The following is a 21,584-nucleotide window of genomic DNA, read 5'->3' as shown; positions in this document are numbered from 1 at the left end:
TCCCAGTTCTGTTCCTGTGACTGGAACTGGGACTGGATATCCCACTGTATATCCTGATGGCTGGGAGGGAGGGAAAGAAAGTTAGTGCTTATTAAGTAATAGCTGTGTGTGCCAGTAAACACTACATTCTCTGGATACATCACATTACTTCATTTATTCCTCCAAGCCTTGTTTTTTTTGAGTCATGAAGTGGGAGTAGTATCATCAATGTTCTGTGTGGATTAAATAAGGTGATGGGGTGAAAGTTCACCGTATACTGCAAATTGTCCTAGAACTATAGAGCATGAGTGTAATGACCATTTGCATTCAGGGCATAATACAGTAGTTAGGTGCAGGACTCAGCCTTAGGCAGTCTTGAGTTCTGATCCCAGCTTCATTACTTAACAAGTAATTGTTCCCTATATCCTAGTTTCCTCATATAAAAAATGGAGATAGTATCAGTACTATCCAATAATAGTGATATGATTACAGGAGACAAGAACAGAAGAGTGATCAGCAAAGTGCCTGGCACATAGCAACAAGCACTTGATAAATAACCACTTTTAAAAACTGTAATTCTTCATGTTAATATTATTTAAAAAGATCAGGTCTTTGCCATAAGTTTCACTAATGGACTCCAATAAAGTTTTTCAATCACAGAAAAGTCTGGTGGAAAATCAGTCTAAGTTTGGGTCTTGCAGATCCGAGTTTGAGTCCCTCCCCGCCTGACTTTCTCAGAAGCAGATGGCAGATGGTCAAATGGGAGCATGGGCCACGACTACCCTGAGAAGCAGCTGTGAGGGCCCCGGGTTGCTGGGGAATGCTGCTCACTGCCGCCGCTGCATGCTCCTACATACCACGGACTCAGAGTGGATGGGCAGTTTTCTGTGGAATCAGCAGGGCTGCTGGGGAAATGCCGCACACAGACACTTAGCACTTAGAAGAACTTGCCACAGGGGGCAAGTGAAATCTCTGCTCTGACTGACACAGGATGGATGAGTGGAGGAGACCATCCATCAGTGTCAGGAAAGATCTGAAGCACCTGGCTAGTCAGTTGAAATAAAATAAATTATTTACTGATCTCAGAATCCAGCTGCTCACTCAAATGCTCGTAAAAGGTGCATTGTTTTCTGCCCTGTACTTTACAGTAGATTCAGTTTTGGAAAGAAAGAATTCCTGGATCACTCTGCAGGTTTTTGTTGCTGTTACTGTTAAAATGAAAGGGTGCTACCTGCTTTGCAAGGAGGGAGAGGGGTTCGAAAGTTACATACGGAACTCATCTACATGGCAACAGGAAATGAGCTTTTTTATTTACTGCATGGTGTAGTACTCATGGGCACAGTTTCTGTGACTGTCACAAAATTCCTTAGGACTAATTAATGAAATTTCTGTTTATCATGCTAAAGATTGAGCTTAGATTCATAATTGAAACACATATTCTGGCAGCACCTGTTTAGAAGCTCCTTGGAGCCATGTCTCTCCACCAGAGGGTGCCATGTGTACCACTGGAAACATCCAGAGGTGACTGAGACCTGGCTTCTAGTCACACTTCAGAGAACTACTGCTCTAGGGAGAGATACCTACATCACTGTCATCATCCATTACTACCTGACAAGTCTCCACTGTAGCTACAAGTGAAATTTGGACAATAGCACCACTACCTAATCTGACTGGTGTGGTTAATTTCAAGATGGTAGACTAGGATAGAAAGCTACAGACAAAACAGGGGACAGTGACAATACTAGCAACACTAAGATGAGCCAGCCTCTGTTCAGAATAGAGCTTCTATGGGCCAGACACTTTTTTTTTCTATCTTGAAAGGTAAATGTTATAATTCCCATTCTATAGATGACAAAAACTAAGACTGAAAAGAGAAGGGACTTGTCCAAGGTGACACTGCATGTAAGTGCTAATGCGGGATTTAAAGCCAGTCCTGACTACAGACTAGGGCTCTTCCCACAGATCCTTTTGTGGGCCTCTTCCTTTAAGTGAATATACATGTCAGAATCTGATGAATTAAAATTTGGCTTTTTGCCTTTGGAAAAACGTGTGGGAAAGAAGCCCATGATCTTGGTTATCTTTCCAAAGCATTGCTTTTTTACCTTGGGAATCTGTGGACTTACTGATGATGCTCACCTGGGAAAATCCCCGCTCTGTACCCTGGCTGCAGCCAGGCTACTTACTGGGTTTATAACTAGACTTACTCCTTTGTTACTGGGAAGGCACTGCAGGCAAACACAAACTAGGTGTCTGAGTAGAATTCTTATTTTAGTGAACTTTTGTTAGAAATATACAATAGAAAGTGCATGAGTCCTAAGCATATCTATAACTTGATTTTTTCACAAAGTCTACACACTCATGTAATCAGTGCCCAGATCAAGAAACGAAACCTACCAGTGTCCAGGACTCCCCTGCAGTCACCACAGTCTCCTTTCCCGCCAGATAACCACCATCATTACTTCTACACAATAGATTATTGTGTAATTTTGGAAGGCAGTTATGCTCGCCACTATAGCACAACACTATTTTTGGGTATTTTTGAATGTCATATAGTAGAATAATATAGTATGGATCTTCCCCCCCCTTTTTTTTTCTTTCCCCCTTTTTTTTGAATCTGGCTTCTGTTTGAACAGCCTCATTATTTTTATTTCTATGAGAAGAAGCAGGAAAAGCAGCCCCAGGAGGAAAGACACCAGGGATTTCTATGTTTTAAGAATCAACATTGTAAATAAGCATTTTTTAAAAACCATTTTAGATATTTAGCATTTCGTTTGTTTTTGTGAGGAGGCTGAAACAGGTCCAGAAAGGAGAAAAAAGGTGGGTTCTATGGCTTGGTTCAACGTTCCCGGCTGCTAATTCATCAGGTTAGTCTGTTAGAATCACCATCATCCTAGCAGCTGGTGTTTACTGAGGAATTGCTACGTGCCAGGTGCCTTCCTCAGTATTCTGCATGTGTGAGGACATTTCATTCCCTTAAGTACCACATCTATGAGCCAGGGACTATTGTCTTCACTTTACCAATGAGGAAACTGAGGCTCTGAACATTTGCCTGTGTTTGCTTGTGGTGATGCAGCTAATAAATGAGCCTGGGTTGAACCCTGGCTTCTAGCTCCAGAGTCTGTCCTCTGCATGTTCCACTACCAGCTCTCATTTACAGGAAGTCTGCCACTCGCCAGGCCCCATGCTAAGGGCTTCACATGGCCTATCTGACTTGCCCCCCAAGGCAATCTGAAGATACTTGCCTAATGCAGCTGACTACCGGCAGAGCCATGACTCAGAGCTGCTGTGAGTCTGATGACCCTCTCTGACTTACTCAGCTGTCCTGTCAGCGTGCTTCAAGCTCCAGTCAGTCAGGTTGGGGAGGAATATTTGAAGAGATTTTTTTTTTTTTTTTTAATTTGAAGACTTTTAAGGCTTATTACAAATTAGCCAAACTAACACCAACACTGCAAAAGACTTTATTATGAGACATATAACAGAGCATTTGTGAGAAACCTGTAATTAGTGGGCCTCAGAGTTGGCGTGCAAACTGCCTCCCTTCACACACAAGCAGACGAGGCCTGGGAAGGGGCGGTGTGGCAGAGGCAGGTGGCAGAGCCAGGGTACAGGTCACCTCCCTAACCCTGGCATCCATAACTGCTCCCCGCTCCTCCCAGTATCCTTTCTTAGGGAGCAGGTGCACTTGAGTTGGCCAGACCAGCGTTCTGCTCCTGATACCACCACCTACCTGTTGTGTGAGCTTGGGCACGAGACGCCACCTCTCTGGCACCTCATTTACCTTCTTTGCTAGGTGGGGAAGGTACAAATACCTACCTTTTAGGTAGTTCAGAAATGTACGTAAAGCACTTAGCACAGGGCCTACTACACAGCAGGTACCTGTAAATGACAGCTGGGCTGCTGATGTAATATTGACTACGTTGACACTTTTTCTACTCCTGTTATGTGTAAGTCAAAACAGAAATTTAGCACTTAATTGGAACAAATTAATCCCAAATATTAATTGAAAGTTAATTCTGGATTATTTGGTGAGGATCCAAATATAACTTCCGAGATCATTAAAAAGCTTCCTGCATAAAGGCATGAATGAATAAGCAATGAATTCACCTGAGCAAAAAAAGGCAAGTGGCAAAGCTACAGAGCAGTTCTAAGGATAGCATGTAAGAGAATTACAGAATGATAAGAATTATGGAACCTCACAGAAGTCAATCAGTTTGAAAAGAGTCTCAAGTTAGTTCTATTTCTAATCTTCTGCTTCATAAAAAAGAAGACAAGACAGAGCACTCAGGTGGGGACAAGGAGGTACTTTATATTTCACTGTTTAAACATTTTCTCTGAAAACAAATTACCATTAGTCATTCAGGTCACATAAAAGTTGGATGTTGTTTCATTCCCTGTTTCTACGCTGACCACTGATACACAGGGTCCGGTCCATCATTAGTTCATGCACTTACCTAACTGGACATCAGTTGTGAATCGTAGTCTGTGGATCATGCTGACTTTGAATGACTTGTAATGGTGGCTGCTAAGCATATCCTGTACTGTAGCTATGTCAATCTGTGAATCCTCCTCAAAAACTCCGTCTGCCCTTGAACCTGGGGAGGAAAAAGCAGTTTAACACATAAAGATACATGAGGCTTGGCAAATGGTGTCTGCTTAAAATGCTTTGGGATAAATTAAAATAATATGGGCTATTTAATTTGGAGAAGAAAAGGCTGAGCGATGACTTAATAATGCCATTCCAGTAAACAGAGAATGGTAGCATATTCATCATTCAACAATTAATTCCACAAACACTGCCTATTCTATGGCAGGCCCCTGGCTGCGCAGCAGGGATACGCAAGGACAGAAAAACTGCCGCTTGCCAGAAGCCCTCCATCTCCACGAGAGTGAGTTAAAACCACAAAAGCATGGGTGGTCGCACTTCTTGTTTCTTCTCCTAATAATAATTTTTCCAATCATAAAAGTAATCCATGCTCTTGAAGAATTCTCATGCTTTCCAAGATTCTCAAACAGACAGTTTGACAGCCTCCTCTCTTGCGTCTCACAGTCTCCACTGGTGTGGGCCCGAGCCTGCTCCCGCTTGGATGGCTGTTAACAGTCTCCTCACCGGCCTTCTGGCCACCAGGCACTCTCTGCAATCCAGCCACCACAGGACTTTCTGATTCATATGGCTTTCTAAAGCTTTGATCATTTATTCTCTCATTCAATGTTTAGTGAGAGCTTTGTGCATGCTCAGTACTCTGATATGTGGTACTGGGGACAAATAAGAAGGCTGGTGCTCAAAAATCTTCCCTGACTTCCCATGGCCTCCTGAATGAGGCACTGTTTTCAGCCAAGCAATCAAGGTTGTCTATAATCTGGCTGAAACATAATTTTTCAATTTTACTTGTCATTTCTCATCCATACCTTTTTGCAGTTCCTCCCAAACTCCTCAGACTGCACACCAGTCCAGGTTTTTCTACTTCTGGGCCCTTGCCTAGAACAACCCTTCCAACCTTACCCTGGACTTGTCAAAACTCTACCCAGGGCAGCTCAAACTCCACTTCCTGAATTCCATAGCAGTTGGTTTATACTGGACCCTGGAGCCAGAAAATTCAATTCAATTTTTAGCTCTGCCTCTAACTTGCTATATGATCTTGAGCAAGCGACTTTATTTCTCTGAACCCCCGTTTTTACCATGCACAGAATGCCAAATATATTTAAAGAATCTAACATAAAATACACTTAATAAACAGCAGTCATGATTATTTTTATTCTACTGTCATAAAGGACCACATTCAGCCTTGCACTAAAATTGTTGAGTGGTTGGTCTGGCCTAATTTGGAAGCTTTTTGACAATCAGTAAAGTTTCTCATTCATCTCTGTATCTTCTGCAAGCAGTACAGGTAGCTGGTATGCTCTTGTTAAATTTTGCTAAATAAAGACAATAAAATAAAATAAAATAAAGTAAAATAAAATTACATAAAGAACCAGTGTGTATGAATGCTAAGCGCTTTACACATGCACTTCAGCCTCATGACAACCTGGTGGGTACTGATTTTCTGTATTATACAGATGAGGAATCTGAGGCTTTGGGAAGTAGAGTCATGTGCCCAGGGCCACACTAAGCAAAGCTAAATTATCTCCCATCCCCCAGAGTTTAAAATGTGCTCTTCTGAAGGTGCAGCTGCTGGTGCCATTCACCAATGGGACAGGAGCACCTGTACAGCAAGAGGCCAACCAGAGCAGGTGCCCTAAGTCTTGTTGTGTGGAACGCCCAGAGATGGCCTACAGGGAAATCCAGAGAGAACTCCTTGGGACAGAGTTGGAGGAATGGAAAACTCGAGATTTGGGTATAAAATGGGAAAATTCTGTTACATAACTGGCAGCCTGACAATTACACACTTTTTCTTCCCACAGTTACTGCGTACAAGGTAAGCTTTTAAGTCAAAGTTGGTTTCTGATGCCTTTACATTGGACTCATTTATTAGGAATTGTGCATTTGATTTCCAAATCCTACAATTATTCCCAGCTAAAATAACTCCAGCCCCTACAATAATGCTCTCCCCACAGTGAAGACGCAGCCTCATCCTTAATGGACCATTCACTGAATGTCCGTGATACGGTCCCATCTTTGAGCATCTGCGCATATTGTCTTCTTTGCCCAGGTCACCCTTCTCCCCACTTCATTCTCTCCTGACCTATTCCTCCAGGTCTCCTCCCTATTCTTCCTGAAGAGCTTAGCTCAAGTGACACTCCAGGGAAAGCTTCCCTGATCCCGGGCCCCCAAGTCTAGTAGAGCTCTTTTTGCCACTGCACCCAGCATTTTCCTGCAGAATGCTGTCATAGCTAGTCATTATCTGTCTCTGCCCCAAAGGGCAAGCAGAGTGACTGCTTTACTCACCATTATAGCCTAGATCCTGTTAGTGCCCAGGATAAAGCAAGTGCTCAATAAAAATTTACTGGATGAATACAGCTGCCATGTCCACAGGAAGGTGAAGATCAGAGAGGGTGAATGACTTAACCAATGTCACCTCACTAGGATCAGAAGAGCTGCACTCCACATCTATAACGGCCACTGGGTAACCTTACTAGCTTTCTTTGGGACACCTGTAATTTTGGACAGAGGTGCCATCATTGCAAGCACTACTGTCTTCTGGGTAACGTCCATCTCTTAAACCAAGATGCTGGCTAGAATTTACAGAATTTCAAATAATCGTTCATTTCCCCCAATACACACTTCACTGAAACAGAACTGCGGAGATATGTTTATTTCTATTTTTAGAACCTTTTAAATACGAGAGTTGTGGAGAATTTTGGTGAAATATTAAAATCCTTTCATGTTTTGAAAATCAGTTAAAGCCATCTTAAATGAGAAAATGCCATTATTAGATACAACTTAGCTCAAGAACTTCTGTTTTCTTTACTAATTAGTATTTTCTAAATATTGCAGGTATTTGATTTGGAAAGGGGTAACAGCTCATTATGCTAAAATGCCAATTACTAAAAAAAAAAACCCACACTTAAGAGTTTTACATTTTATGATGTTGGATTAAAACCAATTTAAAAATTACTATAACGTGACATATAATTTTTTACTGAGCAATTTCAATGCCAGCTGCTAATAAAGCATCTTAGCTGTAAATGATAATTCAGATGCTTTTAGATAAAGTGGTGCATAAATATGGCTGGAAATTGATTTAGCTTCTTATAGAAGCTACTGAAGAATGACATATTTTGTTTAATACACCAGCTAATGTAGTCCTAAAAGCTCAAACAAGTGCCAGTTTTCACTCCTAAATTTGCTGTGGGAGATTAATGAAAACTTTATATTTTGCTGAAATGTTAATAATGGGCAGATGAGATGATAGGATTTTAGTAGAGGTCTTAAAGCTACGAATAACCAGCAAGGCTTGTCAATTTCCTTATATTAATTTTGTTCAAGACTTACATAGCTGGAGCTGGCTCAACACACTAATGCTTCTTGCATTGACCTTCTACTCTCCAACAGTGTAAATTCATATCCCATTTGAAGATTTAAGCCCCCCTGATACTTGGGTAAATTCTGAGTCTTGCCCCAGATGACAAGGGGTGTGTTTGCTTTTGTGATTAAAAGGGCAACAGCACCTGGGAGAGTAGGAAAGGAAGGAAGACCTCTGTGCTCACCTCCAGTGCATGCTGCCCACCCCCAAGCAGGTCATCTGATGAACTGGTCTCGGAGTTACACAGCCATTTTTCAAAGTAGGCTTAGGAGTGCCATTGCTTGGAGGGGGCATGTGTGCATGTATACAGCAGTCACCTGTATAACCTGCAACTACCCCCCCACCCCATACCAGCAGGATGCTAGACTATGAAGGCACACTGGTGAGGATAAGGCACGGTTCCTGATCTTTAGGAGCTTACAGACTTGGTATTAGGAACACAAAGAAAACAGTACAAAGCAGAGATAAGTACCCAATAAATGGTGCATGCAACAGATACTTTATATCGAAGCAGAGCATTATACCAAAAGCATGTTTTTGGACGAGAAAAGTTCAAAGACTTTGCATGTATACCTTTACTGTTTGTATCCTTCCAGAAAGAAGTGAACCCAACCATATGTCGGCACTATACCATTTGCATGTTAAAATTATTACTATATATCAACTTCACATTTAAAAACCCACTTCTGTTCAAGAGAAGACATTTTTATCTACTCAAAGTCAAAAAAAAAAAAAAGAACCAGAATGTCTTAGAAATAAACATATTAAAAAAACCACTCCCAAACTGTTAATTTAATTGAAACATAACCCTTTGGTATTTTGTTAAATGAGCAATTAAAAAGGTCACAAGCAATTAAATGAAACAAAAGCGACACTGTGTTCATCTACATTAATGCTGAACTGGGTCTCCTCCTGAATGACAAGATAAATTGTAATGGTGCCTTCAAAGACTTCACAATGTATTTTGTCAAAGTCGGGAGTGTTAATGTCTCTATGTGCCATGGATTACCATAATGTATCGTGTCAAAACGCTCGAGCTGCAATAACTCAAAGATGTATTGTGATAGATCAAATTTTGGGGTGGGGCCTAAAGGTGACTTGAGCACCAGTGTGCTCAGATGGTCTGACACCAGGCTCCGGAAGAATGAGAGAGAGCCCATTTGCAATTTGTAAAGGTTTGTGGGACAAAATCTAAGAGGGGAAGGGGCCTAGCTATCTAGAGGAAAGGGGTAGAAAGGAGGAAACAGGAATGGCACCTACCTTAATGGCAAAACTAGGCCGGGGCAAGAGGGGGTAGAGGGAAGGAGTAGGCAGGCAACATCTAGGGTCTCCAGCAAGGAAAGAAAGAGGAGGTGCTGAGGGCGCCAAGGGCTGGGAAGTGGCCTTGGGACTTAATAACATTGGAAAGAACCTGGAACATAGAGTTCAGAGATGTAGGTTCAAATTGTAACTCTGACATCAAGGGTTAAGAGTGGGTCAAAACCTTGCCCAAGATTCCATTTTTGGGAAGAGGCAGAGCTGGGACAAATCTGTTGAACTCGAGTCCACCTTCCTTCCGCTGCGCTTCTCCTTCCCTCCCGCCTCACCACCTTCCTACGGGCAGCAACAAGGAGACAGCCTGGGTAGGTAACTATAAACTCTGAATCAGTGGTTCTCAAAGTACAGTCCAGGACCCACTGGAGGGGTGATCCCCAAGAACCATTCTGGGGGTCCATAATCTCAATAATATTTTCACAGTATGAACAGCAAGACATCATTCGCCTTTTTCATGCCTATTACCTTACAAAGTAAAAACAAGCGTGTAGGTTCACTGATATGGTTCTGATTCCACATTGCAACAAATCTTTAAGAATCAATCACTTGAGGGGCACCTGGGTGGCTCAGTCGTTAAGTGTCTGCCTTTGGCTCAGATCATGATCCCAGGGTCCTGGGATGGAGCCCCGCATCGGGCTCCCTGCTCGGCGGGAAGCCTGCTTCTCCCTCTCCCACTAGCCCCTGCTTGTGTTCCTGCTCTCGCTGTGTCTCTCTCTGTCAAATAAATAAATAAAATCTTTAAAAATAAATAAATAAATCTTAAAAAAAATCAATCACTTGAGTTTCAGTATATTAATGAAAATTAATATCCACTATTCTCTGAAAAGGCTATTGAAATACTCCTACCTTTTCCAACCACATATCTATGTTAGGCCAAATTTTCTTCATATACTACAACTGAAACAATATATTATAGTAGACTGAATGCAGTAGATATGAAAATCAAGATGCTTTCTATAAAGCCAGACATTGCAGAAATTTGCAAAAGCATATATAAAACAGTGCCCACTGGTTCAGGTGATTAGTCAATAATTTATCTTCCTGATGGAACAAAAATAAACACTCTTCAGAGAAAGAAAATGGAATGGAAAACAAAACAAAAGAAAATACAGCTATTTTTCATAAAAATTTGTTAACATGTAATGGGTTTATTATTACTTTTTAATGAATTCATAAACATTTAAAATTTTCTGTTTTTATTCCTAATAAGTTGATATAACCCAATAAACAATAGCTCTTTGGGGTCCTCAATAATTTTAAAGAGTGTAAAGAGGTCTAAGACCAAGAAGCTTGAGAGCCACTGCCTGTAGTGGTTTGTATGCCGTGCCTGGATGTCCGTTTGGACAATCATGATGAGATATAAAAGTGCAGTCACAGCCACATCCCTGACAACAGACACAAACCGAAATCTTGGATATACATTACAAGAGTAACAGGCTTGCTGTCAGGTGACTGGATCAAGGCGAATTATAACTAATACTGTTTTCTGTTTAAAGAGTGTTTTTGTATATGTGATTTCACTGAAACTGAGGGAGACACTTAGAGGTATATACGTGACCTCCTTTCAGACAAATGGGCACTAATCGTTAAATCAAAGCTCAGATGAACTCACTGTATGCTACCGGCAGATGTCTTATGTTCATAGATACAAACTACAGAGGACTTCAAACTTCATTTTATGGTTCAGTAAGTCTTAGACCAAGTCAAAAAGCTTGAATCTAGTTCTAAGTTAAAGCAACTTCAATCTCCCTTCTCCGAAAAGATCTAAGCTAACTCTAGAACTCAACCAGAAGACAATGGCCTTTTTACATCCTCCCCTTTAAAAGCTCGATGATGAGGTTGACTGATCCTAGCAGGTTCACAAATAGTCACCCCGCACCAACCACAGATGTGGGACTATGCGAATGCTTCAAGAACACAGGAGGATGGCAGGATTCCCACACAATGGAAAGGGGACAGGCAGCCCACAGAGGGAGTAGTATGGGAAAAACATGAAATCCATAAAGTGTGAGCACATATATAGGGAACAGCAAGTGTTTGCATTGGGTTGGAGCAAAGAGTGTGTGAAGGGGAATAGTGGAAAATAAAACGGTCCAGAGGTGGAGGGGGATAAATTCTTCAAAGGCAGAGACAGTATCCAGTATCCATGTCAGGGCCTGGCACAGAGTAAAATACTGCTGTACAAATAACCAACTAAATGAAGAGGAAACAGGGGCACTTACGTGGCTTAGTTGGTTAAGGGTCGGCTCCTGATTTCAGCTCAGGTCATGATCTCAGGTCCTGGGATCGAGACCCACATCAGGCTCCGTTCTGAGCAGGGAGTCTGCCTGAGGATTCTCTCTCCTTCTCCCTCTGTCCTCCCCACCCCACCATGGGCATGCTCCCCCTCCCCTGTGTCTCAAAAAATAAATCATAAATAAATAAATAAATAGGAAATAAACCATCTTCTGCCCTACTCCTTTTTTCTCCTCCAACATGGGGCTTGAACTCACAACCCCAAGATCAAGAGTCACACGCTCCATCGACTGAGCCAGCCAGGCACCCCTGCCCTGCTCTATCTCGACACCTTGTTGCTATTCCCCACATAGAACAATCCCTGCTTCAGCTAAACTGGACTTTGCTCAGGTTATACCATTTGGCCAGAATGTCCTTCCCACTCTTTAAAATGTATACACTCCAAGGTCTAGTCTAGAATCTTCCCTGATCCCTCTCCTGAAACCCTGTAGTTCTGAAGGCTCTAATGATAAGTGTGAAAAACATCTGTTCTCCCCTTCTAGACAATGAGCTCCTTTGAGGGCAGGAACATTCTATCCTACAGAGCACATAGTAGATGTTCAATAAATGCTGTTGGTGGCATGAATGAAGTTTGATGCAACACAGGTTAACCATAACAGTACCAAGTTCATACATCATCCCTCTATTTACCTCGGTTAATAGAACCTAATACACCATTCCTAGTTTTCCATTCGGACAACCCACCAGACTGGGATCCTGCTTCAACAACAACTACAGGAGCAGCTAACATTTATTGAGGGTTTACCATATGCCAGACACCATGCTCAGCATTTTAGATATGCTATCTCATTTAATTTTCCCAATGCCTTTTGTTGCCAATTATTATCCCCTTTTTTATAGGTGAGAAAAACGAGACTTAGAATGTCATCCTGCTAGAACAGCCATACAAGTAGCAAAGGCTAGAGCTAGGAACTGAACCCACGTCTGTCTAATTCCAAAATGTGCCCTTAATCACCACATAACCCTTTGGGTAAAAATGTTCCTTAGAAGGGCTTGAGTGTCCAAATCCATGGTCCATAACAGTATCTAAGGAGAACACAATCATGCCTGGCCTTGCTAGAACAAAGAATCAGGGATAAAACCTAACTCTCTTCATTCTTTCTGTAAGACTCAAAGCTGGCTGCATAAGTGAGTCAAAGAAAACAACTCTCCCTTTGCTTTGTACATCCATCACATCTTTTTTTTTCCAAAGGCCTTTTAAGTCCCTAAAGCCCCATAAGCCCCAAACTTCTCTTCTATTAAACACTTCCCTTTGGCTACTAGTCATTTTTGCTGGTCTCTAAAAAATAATCAATAGGTGATATACTATAACACACACATGCACGCATGCATGCTGTCTGCAGTAATCTCGCCAAAGCCGTCAGGATCACACAGTAGGATATGCCCTTCACTGAATGTTCCATGCTACAACCAGGGTAGGGATCCTTGCTGTCAGGGTCTAATTGATTAAACTCTTGGAGTCAGAGCCTTTCCACAGGGAGAATTCAGACCCTCAATAAATCAGGGTAATCTTGTTTTATGAGGTGATCAGAAAGAAAGTTTCCGGTTTGTAGAATTTCTAAAAAGAGCAGAACACAGAACCAGGGCCTTTAGGCTCTGCTTTCTAGATGCTGCACATCCCTCAGTCTTAACTTCCAGCACTCTCACCCTTGCTCATTTCACTCCACTTCATTCCTTCTCAAACAGGTCAAGCTCCTTCTCAAGGCCTTCAGATGAGCAGTCCCTTGGACTGGAACATTCTTCACTTACTGACTTAATTCCTTTCTCTTCTTCCTCAAGAAAGCTTTCTCCTCCTCTCACCAGCTCCAGTCACCTGCTAGCTACTCTTTTATACCCTTTGTAGCACCTACCACAACCTGGGCTCCACAATGTGGGGCTCCTCTCTACCCTCTAAGCACAGTGACTGGCCTAGAGGAGGACACCATCAATGTTTAGGGGATGAATAAACCAATGTGTGCCAAGAATGAAACCAACCACCTTTTAGAGGATAAAGCATGACCATCCAAGGGTCTGGGCCATTGGTTCATTACAGGTTTGCTCAGAAGTTAGGCTGATGACAGAATTCCCATCATTTTCTCTTCCTCCAGTGTATCTTTGTTACTGTTGAAAACACAGTAAAAGGAGGCTGGGCATTTTTGACAATTTACATGACAAAATACCTAAGAACTGTAATATTTGATCAACACAGGCATCTCTCTCTCTCTCTGACTCTGGAGTCAGAGACTGAGGGCACACAAGCTAGAAGTACCCTACCTCCCATCAGGGAATCACTGAAGAAATGTCACCTGATGCATGACCAAACCATTAGTCAGGGGCTGCAGGGTGGATTCTGGGGCCAGGAGCCTACCAGAGGGATGCAAATCCCTATGCCCTCACTTAGAGCCCATACAGGGTTTGTGGCTCGTCAAACGTTTCCTTACTGCTCTAATGTACCAGTGTATCGCTTAATGAAAGTTCTTAATTGTAATTCAATTAATTACATACACAGAGTCCCCAATTACATTTTCCAATAAGACATTGGCTGTGGTACAGGTCTAAATGCACTTAACCAATTTCAATATATTAAGACCAATTTCCCTTGAATACTAATTACTACCTAATGATAAAATGAAAAGGGGGGAACTTTCAAGAAAGGGGGAGAGCGGAAAATGCAATTCATGTGGAATTTTTCAGCCCACAGAGTACAATTCAGACATTCATTACTGAAGAAGGAGGTGTGGACAGGGCACAAGTTTGTCTCTGGTACAGGTCAGCACTGGTTTTGGCCAAGGTACCACCTACCCTTGGTGCTGGCCATTGCCAAAAGGGGCTTGTGGGAAGTCTAAGAGCTAGTGGGAAAACAGGAATAACAGAGAGGGAAAAGGCCACCACACACATGCACAGACTAGCTGTGGTGTCTGGGCACAGGTGCGTGTCCTGTGTCTCAGGCACACAGACAGACAAATACTGGGGTTGGCCAACACTTGCATTGTGCATACACATCACTATGTGCTCTTAGTACACACAATCTCATTTAATCCTCCTAACAGCCCTACAGGATAGGGATTACCTTCACATTTTACAGATGGGAAAATGAAGTTCACAGAAGACTTGCCTAAGGTTACACAATGCCAGCAAACACCTTGCCTTGTCCACTACAACACATTACCAACCAGTCCACATTAACCAGAAAGCAAGAGGCGCAAACACACAGGTATTCTTACATCGGGGACAATATTTCTGTTTCATTTAAATTCTGTTAGCATGCAGCAAAGCAGGGAGCTGTTACCCGTATCTATATGGAAAAAATCTTCACCTGTATAAAAATTCCTCATAGTGAACACTCCCCCCACCCCAAAGTCAGACACATAAGTGGCTTTTGGCAGTATTTCAACCTAAAATTCAAACCATGAAGACCACAGGTCATTTCTATTTGTAAATAGAGTTTATTTGCACGATCACATTTTCTTTTGCATTTGAAGACTGCTGTTGTGCTATATAATAAAAGAGGCGTAAAGCCTTGGTATTTAAGTCACATGATAGAAATTGGAGAGATTAGTAATCTATAGCTGAAGAATGCCTCCAGAAGCCAAATGGAACCACCAGGGAGTCTCCAGGGCTGGGACAGAGCACACACAGGAGAAGGGATCAGCCCACTATGAATAAGCATCGTGAAGAGGAACTAGAAACACATCGGGATTAGCAAAGAGTCATTCACTGCCTATGGTTGCTTCCTGCCTTCCCTTTTATTTAGTAGTACTGGGGGGTGGGAGGCCTTGTTGGGGGGGGGGGGAGCCCAAGTACATCCATGAAGAAACATATGGGTGTAGACGCTCATCCAAATCCCAAATTGTATTTAAAAGTATCATGTACTCGTCCCCTGGAGCCCTATGAGAAGCCTGCTGATGCCAGGGACTTGGGAGGCTCACTCTCTCCAGGGTAATGAACCATACCTGGCCACAGGCACCCGGATGGTCCCTGCCCTGGGGAGGGGTGAGGGTGGTCACAGTCCAGAGTGGGGGGATGGGTCAATCCATCCAGTGGAATCAGTGATCAGACTGAGGTAAGTACTTCCTGAGTACAGAAGCTGCCTCCTCCTCTGGTCTTCAAGGGGGATCTAAAGGAGCTGGAAGAGGTCTCCTACAGACTGAGACCCAGAGATACTCTCCCCTCCCACAGTCCACTTATCTAGGTGACTGTCCACCTTGAGCTGAGGCCTTCCTCAAAATACCTTGAAATTAAGGAAACTGAGGATTTCAGTCATTGAAATAATGGAAGATCTCCTCGAAAAGGAAAGGAGATCAAAGGAGGTTGACGTGACGTCTAGAGAACAACCAAAGCCTCTTTGTATGGCAACTTCTAGTTAGAAAATAAAATAATCAGGGGTGCCTGGGTGGCTCAGATGGTTAAGCGTCTGCCTTCGGCTCAGGTCATGATCCCAGGGTCCTGAAATCAAGCCCCACATCGGTCTCCTGGTTCAGTGAGGAGCCTGCTTCTCCCTCTCCCTCTGCCTCTCTCCCTGCTCATGCTCTCTCTCTCTCTCTGTATCTCTGTCTCAGATGAATAAATAAAATCTTTAGATTCAACCGTTGCACTAGAATTACTGGACACAAGATACAGTTTTCCAGCTTCCCACCCCCAATTATTATTCATGCAATCATGTGCAAATCACCCCTTAAAGCCTCAGTTTCTTCTATAAAATAAAGATGATGAGCACAGTGGCCTAAAAGGTCATTACAATGACAGAACTTGTATCTCATTTAATCCTCAAAAAACCCTTGTGAAATAGATTCAACCACCTCCATTTACAGAGGAAAAGTGAGGCTCAGAGAAATGACATGATTTGTCTGACATTAGAGGCTGCGGAGGTATAACTTTTAAAGCACTACGCGACAAGGACAGACTCTTGAGTGATCAAACAGTAAAGACACAGTGTCTGACATTTTCTTGGTACTCCATGAAGCCAGTTTAATTTCAGGCCTGCTTTCCTGATGAAGGAAAATTCCCGAGTTTCTCTTTTAAAGTTGTGCAAAGAATAAGTTGCTTCGTGCTGCATTTTTCTTCTAAGGACCTGGGTGGGCTACCTACATATGATCAGTGGGTAAGAGAAAAGGTCACTGGCAACATTTGGCACAAAAGGAGAGTGAGGCTCAGTTAGGTGCCAGGATTTATATAGATGCTTGGACAAGAATGGAAGTCTTCTACCATTACATCCTCTCCATAATGTACTCAGGCCTCCTTCTGGTCTTATTCCAGCTTCTGGCAGACAGTTGGCTGAAGGATATAGTAGATTATCAGACAAGAATCCAAACTGGAAAGCTCAAGGACTTTGGCTTGTCATTTTCTTATTTAGGCCAAGATCCAAGCACAAATGTTAGCTCTCAGTCCCTAGGCAGAAACTCTTGTCATATCAGCTTCATTAGCAAGCTTCTCTCTCATAGTGTATAAGACAATTGTCATCACAATTCTTAGGATTGAAAATTTAGTTTATTTTATCAGCAATCTCAGGGTGGGCTTTGGAATCAGACAGCTGACCTAGAATTCTGGTTCTATCACTGGCTAGCTAACTTTGCACAAGTCACAACCTCTCTCCACAATTGGAAAGGTATCTTGTTAGGGTAGTTGTGAAAATTATGAGAGTGTTTGCAAAATGTCTAGTACAATGCCTTACAATAGAAGGCCTGAATAAGTAATTTATGAAACATCTTTTGATGTGGTTGGTATAAAAAGTTAGATCATCCCTCCTTGGAAGAAAAACGGAAAGGCTTACATCCACCCTTGTGGCAGTGTGCTCAATCAAATGGTTTTACTTATAAGGTATACATGTATACATCTCTTCTGGGACAAGAAAGAGTAGAAATACCCTGCTTTTTTTTTTTTTAAGACTTTATTTATTTATTTGATGGAGAGAGAGAAAGAGAGACAGCAAGAGAGGGAACACAAGCAGGAGGAGTGGGAGAGGGAGAAGCAGGCTTCCCGCTGAGCAGGGAGCCCGATGCGGGGCTTGACCTGAGCCGAAGGCGGACGCTTAACGACTGAGCCACCCAGGCACCCAAGTACCCTGCTTCTAAGTTCTCTGGTCTTATGACACAGACTTACAGACTTGCCTGCCCTCCACTACCCTTCCTCCCTCCATTCTGTATCAGTTCCTCCCCTCATCACACATCTCCTTGAGGGCCTCCTCCTTGAGGAGGTCTATGATTCCAGACCTCCACATCTGTGCCCATCTGCTCCGTCAGCTACAGAATGCTGTTTTATCTATTAATTATAGTTAACATTTATTGAGTGTTTATTATGTGCCAGGCACCATTCTAAGAGCTTTATGATTATTAAAACTTACTGAATCCCGTCAACCTTAGGAAGAAAGATAAACTACCCAAGAGAGGTTAAGCAAGTTGTCCAGGGTCACACAGCCAGTAAGTGACACGGCCAGAATGTGAACCTAGGTAATCTGGCTCAACAGCATAGTCTCTTAACACTGCATAATAGATGCTCATAATTTAGTTCACCACTAAAATGGCTTTATGGACAGCAAGCCTGTCCTGATCAAACATACCAATAGAAACAAATAAACAAAAACTTCTATTCTGAAATATTTTGTCTCAGTCCAGCTTCTTAATATGTAGCTGTGGGAATTCTGAAATATTTTGTCTCAGTCCAGCTTCTTAATATGTAGCTGTGGGAGAAGAGTATTTGTTTCATTGGAATTTCTACTTAAAATTAAACAAAATATTAAAAAACCTTCTCTAGAAAAGGAATAAACTGCTTTTATAATTTACTTCCATTTTACGAATATTAGTTATAATATTCCACTGATTCCAAACCACTGACTGCCTTGTGCCCTTTGTAAATGCTGGTAAGGGCTTCCTTTATGAATACAATGATTTTATTTTTTATTTATTTTTAATAAATATTTTTTATTTATTTAATAAATATTTTTAATTTATTTATTTGACAGAGAGAGACACAGCGAGAGAGGGAACACAAACAGGGGGAGTGGGAGAGGGAGAAGCAGGCTTCCCGCTGAGCAGGGAGCCTAATGTGGTGCTCGATCCCAGGACCCTGGGATCATGATCTGAGCTGAAGGCAGACGCTTAATGACTTAGCCACCCAGGTGCCCCACGAATATAATGATTTTAACTCAGAGTGAGACAACTGGAATTCCTTAAAGAATGAAAGAAAATGACAGGGAGGGAGGGATTACCCACTTAAATCAGGCAAAAAAAAAAACCAAACAAAAAAACAGATAAGCAAGTTACAAAGGGGTGTGTTGTTATAAATTCTCCCTTTGATGTCCCATGGTGTAATATTATACATGGTTTTAGATTTCAAGTGTCATAAGGATTGTTAAACTAAGAGCTACTCTTTTTTATTTATTTATTTTTAAGATTTATTTATTTGACAAAGAGAGAAAGAGCATAAGAGAAAAAGCACGAGCAGGGGGGAGGGGCAGAGGGAGAGGGAGATACAGACTCCCTGATGAAGAGAGAGCCCGATGCGGGGCTCCATCCCAGGTCCCTGGATCATGACCTGAGCCAAAGGCAGACACTTAACTGACTGAGTCACCCAGGTGCCCCAAGAGCTACTCTTTTATGTAATCCTTATCTGTCTGAACTTAACTTTATTGCTTGTTTACTTCTTCTCAGAAAGTCATGCATGCTCATTATGGAAACTCTGGAAACTATAAGTATAAAGAGGAAGGAAAATTAATTACCCAGAATCTTGCCAACCAGAGACAACCACTATTAATATTTTGTCATTTTCCTTCTATTCTTTTTGGTTTGTTTTTACATAGTAGATATTAGTCCATATGTGTTATTTTGTATCCTTGATATTTTTCCTCCTTAATATCACACCAAAAGTTGTTTCTCCCATTGTGAAAACTCTCGGTAAACAAAACTTGTAAGAGCTGAATAACATTCTACATCTCCTCAGATGATTATCCTTTTAACCTGTTATTGTGGCAAATTATCTTGACTTTTTTTTTTTTTTAAAAGTGGGCGCCATGCCCAGTGCATGGCTCGAACTCACAACTGTGAGATCAAGACCTGAGTCGTGATCAAGAGTCGGATGCTCAACCGACTGAGCCATCCAGGCACCCCTTGACTGGGTTTTCCTAATGTCACACATTCAGAAGAGTACAAGGTTAGTACTCTTCTGAATAAACCCAACTTGGGACTCCTATATTATTCTCTTAATATAATACTGGATTCAGTTTAATATTTTCTTTAGGATATTTATATCTATTTAAGTTTTCTGTGTTACATAGTTTTTATTAGGGTTTGGTAAACAAGACTAAGATAGTCTCTTAAAATGAATTGGAGAATGTCACTTCTTTTTCTATTCTTTGGAACAGCTGATGTAAGACTGGAGTTATTTCTTCCTTAGGTGTTTGGTACAAGTAGCCAGTGAAATCATTTGGGCCTGATTTTTCTTTGTGGGAAGGTTTTTAACTGTGATCTCAATTTTCAAAACAGTTATGGGTATACTCAAGTTTTCTCTTTCTTCTTGTGTCAATTTTGGTAAGTTGAGTTTTTTTTTTTTAAGGAATTTGTCCTTTTCATCTACATTTTCACAATTTTTGGTATGGAGGTTTTCAAAATAATTTCATATTACCTGTTTAATAACTGCAGATCCTTGATAATAAAAAGTATACCTCCTTTTTGTTACCATTTGTTTCTGTTATTTCTCTTCCTTGTCTTTGATCTATTTCATCAGAGGTTTAGTAATTTATTAATGTTTTCCAAGAACTAATTTTTGTTTTTGATGTCCCTAAATCTTCTACTTCCTTAATTTATGCTCTTTCTATTGCTTCCTTCCTATTATTCTCTTGATGTTTCTTTATTTGGTTTCTTTTCTAATTTCTTGAGCTGAATGCTTAGCTTATTACTTTTTAGACTTTCTTCATTTGTAATATATGAATTTGAATGCTATGAAATCTCCTTTAAATACAGCAGCCCTCAAACTCGGATGATGTCAGGGTAAAATTGTTCCTAGGTATTGATCTTAGTTCTTTTGGTTCAATCTTCTCCCACATATAGGCCATTAAATTATTTTCTATCTTGTGCTTTCTGATGACTTTAGGGTGATGATTTGTGTATTTTAATTAGCTTTTTAAGTTACCTTCAGTGGGAGAATTTGTTCAAATTACTTGGTCTGCCTTTACCAAAAGGTGATGTGCTCTGCACAGTTTTCCAATATAGGGATACACCTTAAGTTATCTAACTAGGCTTCCAGTGTCAGATAATATGAATATCTTACAACTATCATTATACATATATATTTATTGCATTTCAGATTTTTTTTTCTCCTTAAGACAGATTTCTAAAAGCAGAAATGCTGGGGAAAACATTTTTAGGTCTCTTGATACTTTCGCAGTTACATTAACTTGCACTAGTCACTGGTGTTTGAATATGCCTATTTCTCCCCCACAATAAGGACTCTTTTTCAAATATCCAGCTTATTTGACAGGTGAAAAGTATTCCACTGTTGCTTTAAAATGTTTTTATCTTATATTGTTGATAGGGATAAACATTTTTTTGTTTACCACTTATGTGAATTTTTGTACCACTTGGGAATCCAATTGATTTTTATTTCCTTGTATATTTATATAAGATACTTATAACTGGCTGCCAACTGTGGGGATACCAACCTTCTGCCTTTGAGAATCTGTTGCTAAATGCAAAGATCATGTTTCACCATCCTGGTGAAATTTGTGCATGCCTCTCCAGCAGAGGCTGTCAGGACCTGTGGTCAATGAATAGCAAGCTGGTCTTGCTTAGAGGATCAGTGGCATGACTAAAAATTGCCATTCATTCACTCATTCAATCTATATTTACTAAGCTCCTTCAGTACTGGCTTGTAGTGGATGATGAGTGAATATTTGCTGAAATAATGAGGGACAACCTTTATGGGTCAAGGATACCCTCACAGACCTGACAAAGTGGGGGAGACAGACATCAACTGATCACTGAGAGAAACATAAAATTATAAGCAGAAATATATCTAATGAAGAAAAAGTAGTATGCTCTATGACAGAATAGAACAGGGTATGCA

At 41.3% G+C, this 21,584-nt stretch overlaps 1 protein-coding gene across 7 annotated transcripts in view; it reads right to left on the bottom strand.

Moving 5' to 3' along the window:
• The window catches only part of MAPKAP1 (MAPK associated protein 1), a 231,990-nt gene that overhangs the window by 36,402 nt on the left and 174,004 nt on the right, over positions 1-21,584 (bottom strand). For all 7 annotated transcript variants that reach the window (XM_025888054.2, XM_025888053.2, XM_073905740.1 and 4 more), the window contains one exon: positions 4,431-4,571. In XM_025888054.2, coding sequence (XP_025743839.1) covers positions 4,431-4,571 — 141 coding nt within the window. The remainder of the gene's footprint in view (positions 1-4,430; positions 4,572-21,584) is intronic.

The sequence above is a fragment of the Callorhinus ursinus genome, unplaced genomic scaffold (genome assembly GCF_003265705.2).
Source record: "Callorhinus ursinus isolate GAN/ISIS: 27379988/994484 unplaced genomic scaffold, GSC_fseal_2.0 scaffold24, whole genome shotgun sequence".
NCBI classification, from domain to species: domain Eukaryota; kingdom Metazoa; phylum Chordata; class Mammalia; order Carnivora; family Otariidae; genus Callorhinus; species Callorhinus ursinus.
The sequence above is the reverse complement of the archived record's forward strand: the minus strand, read 5'-3'. Positions and strand labels throughout refer to the sequence as shown.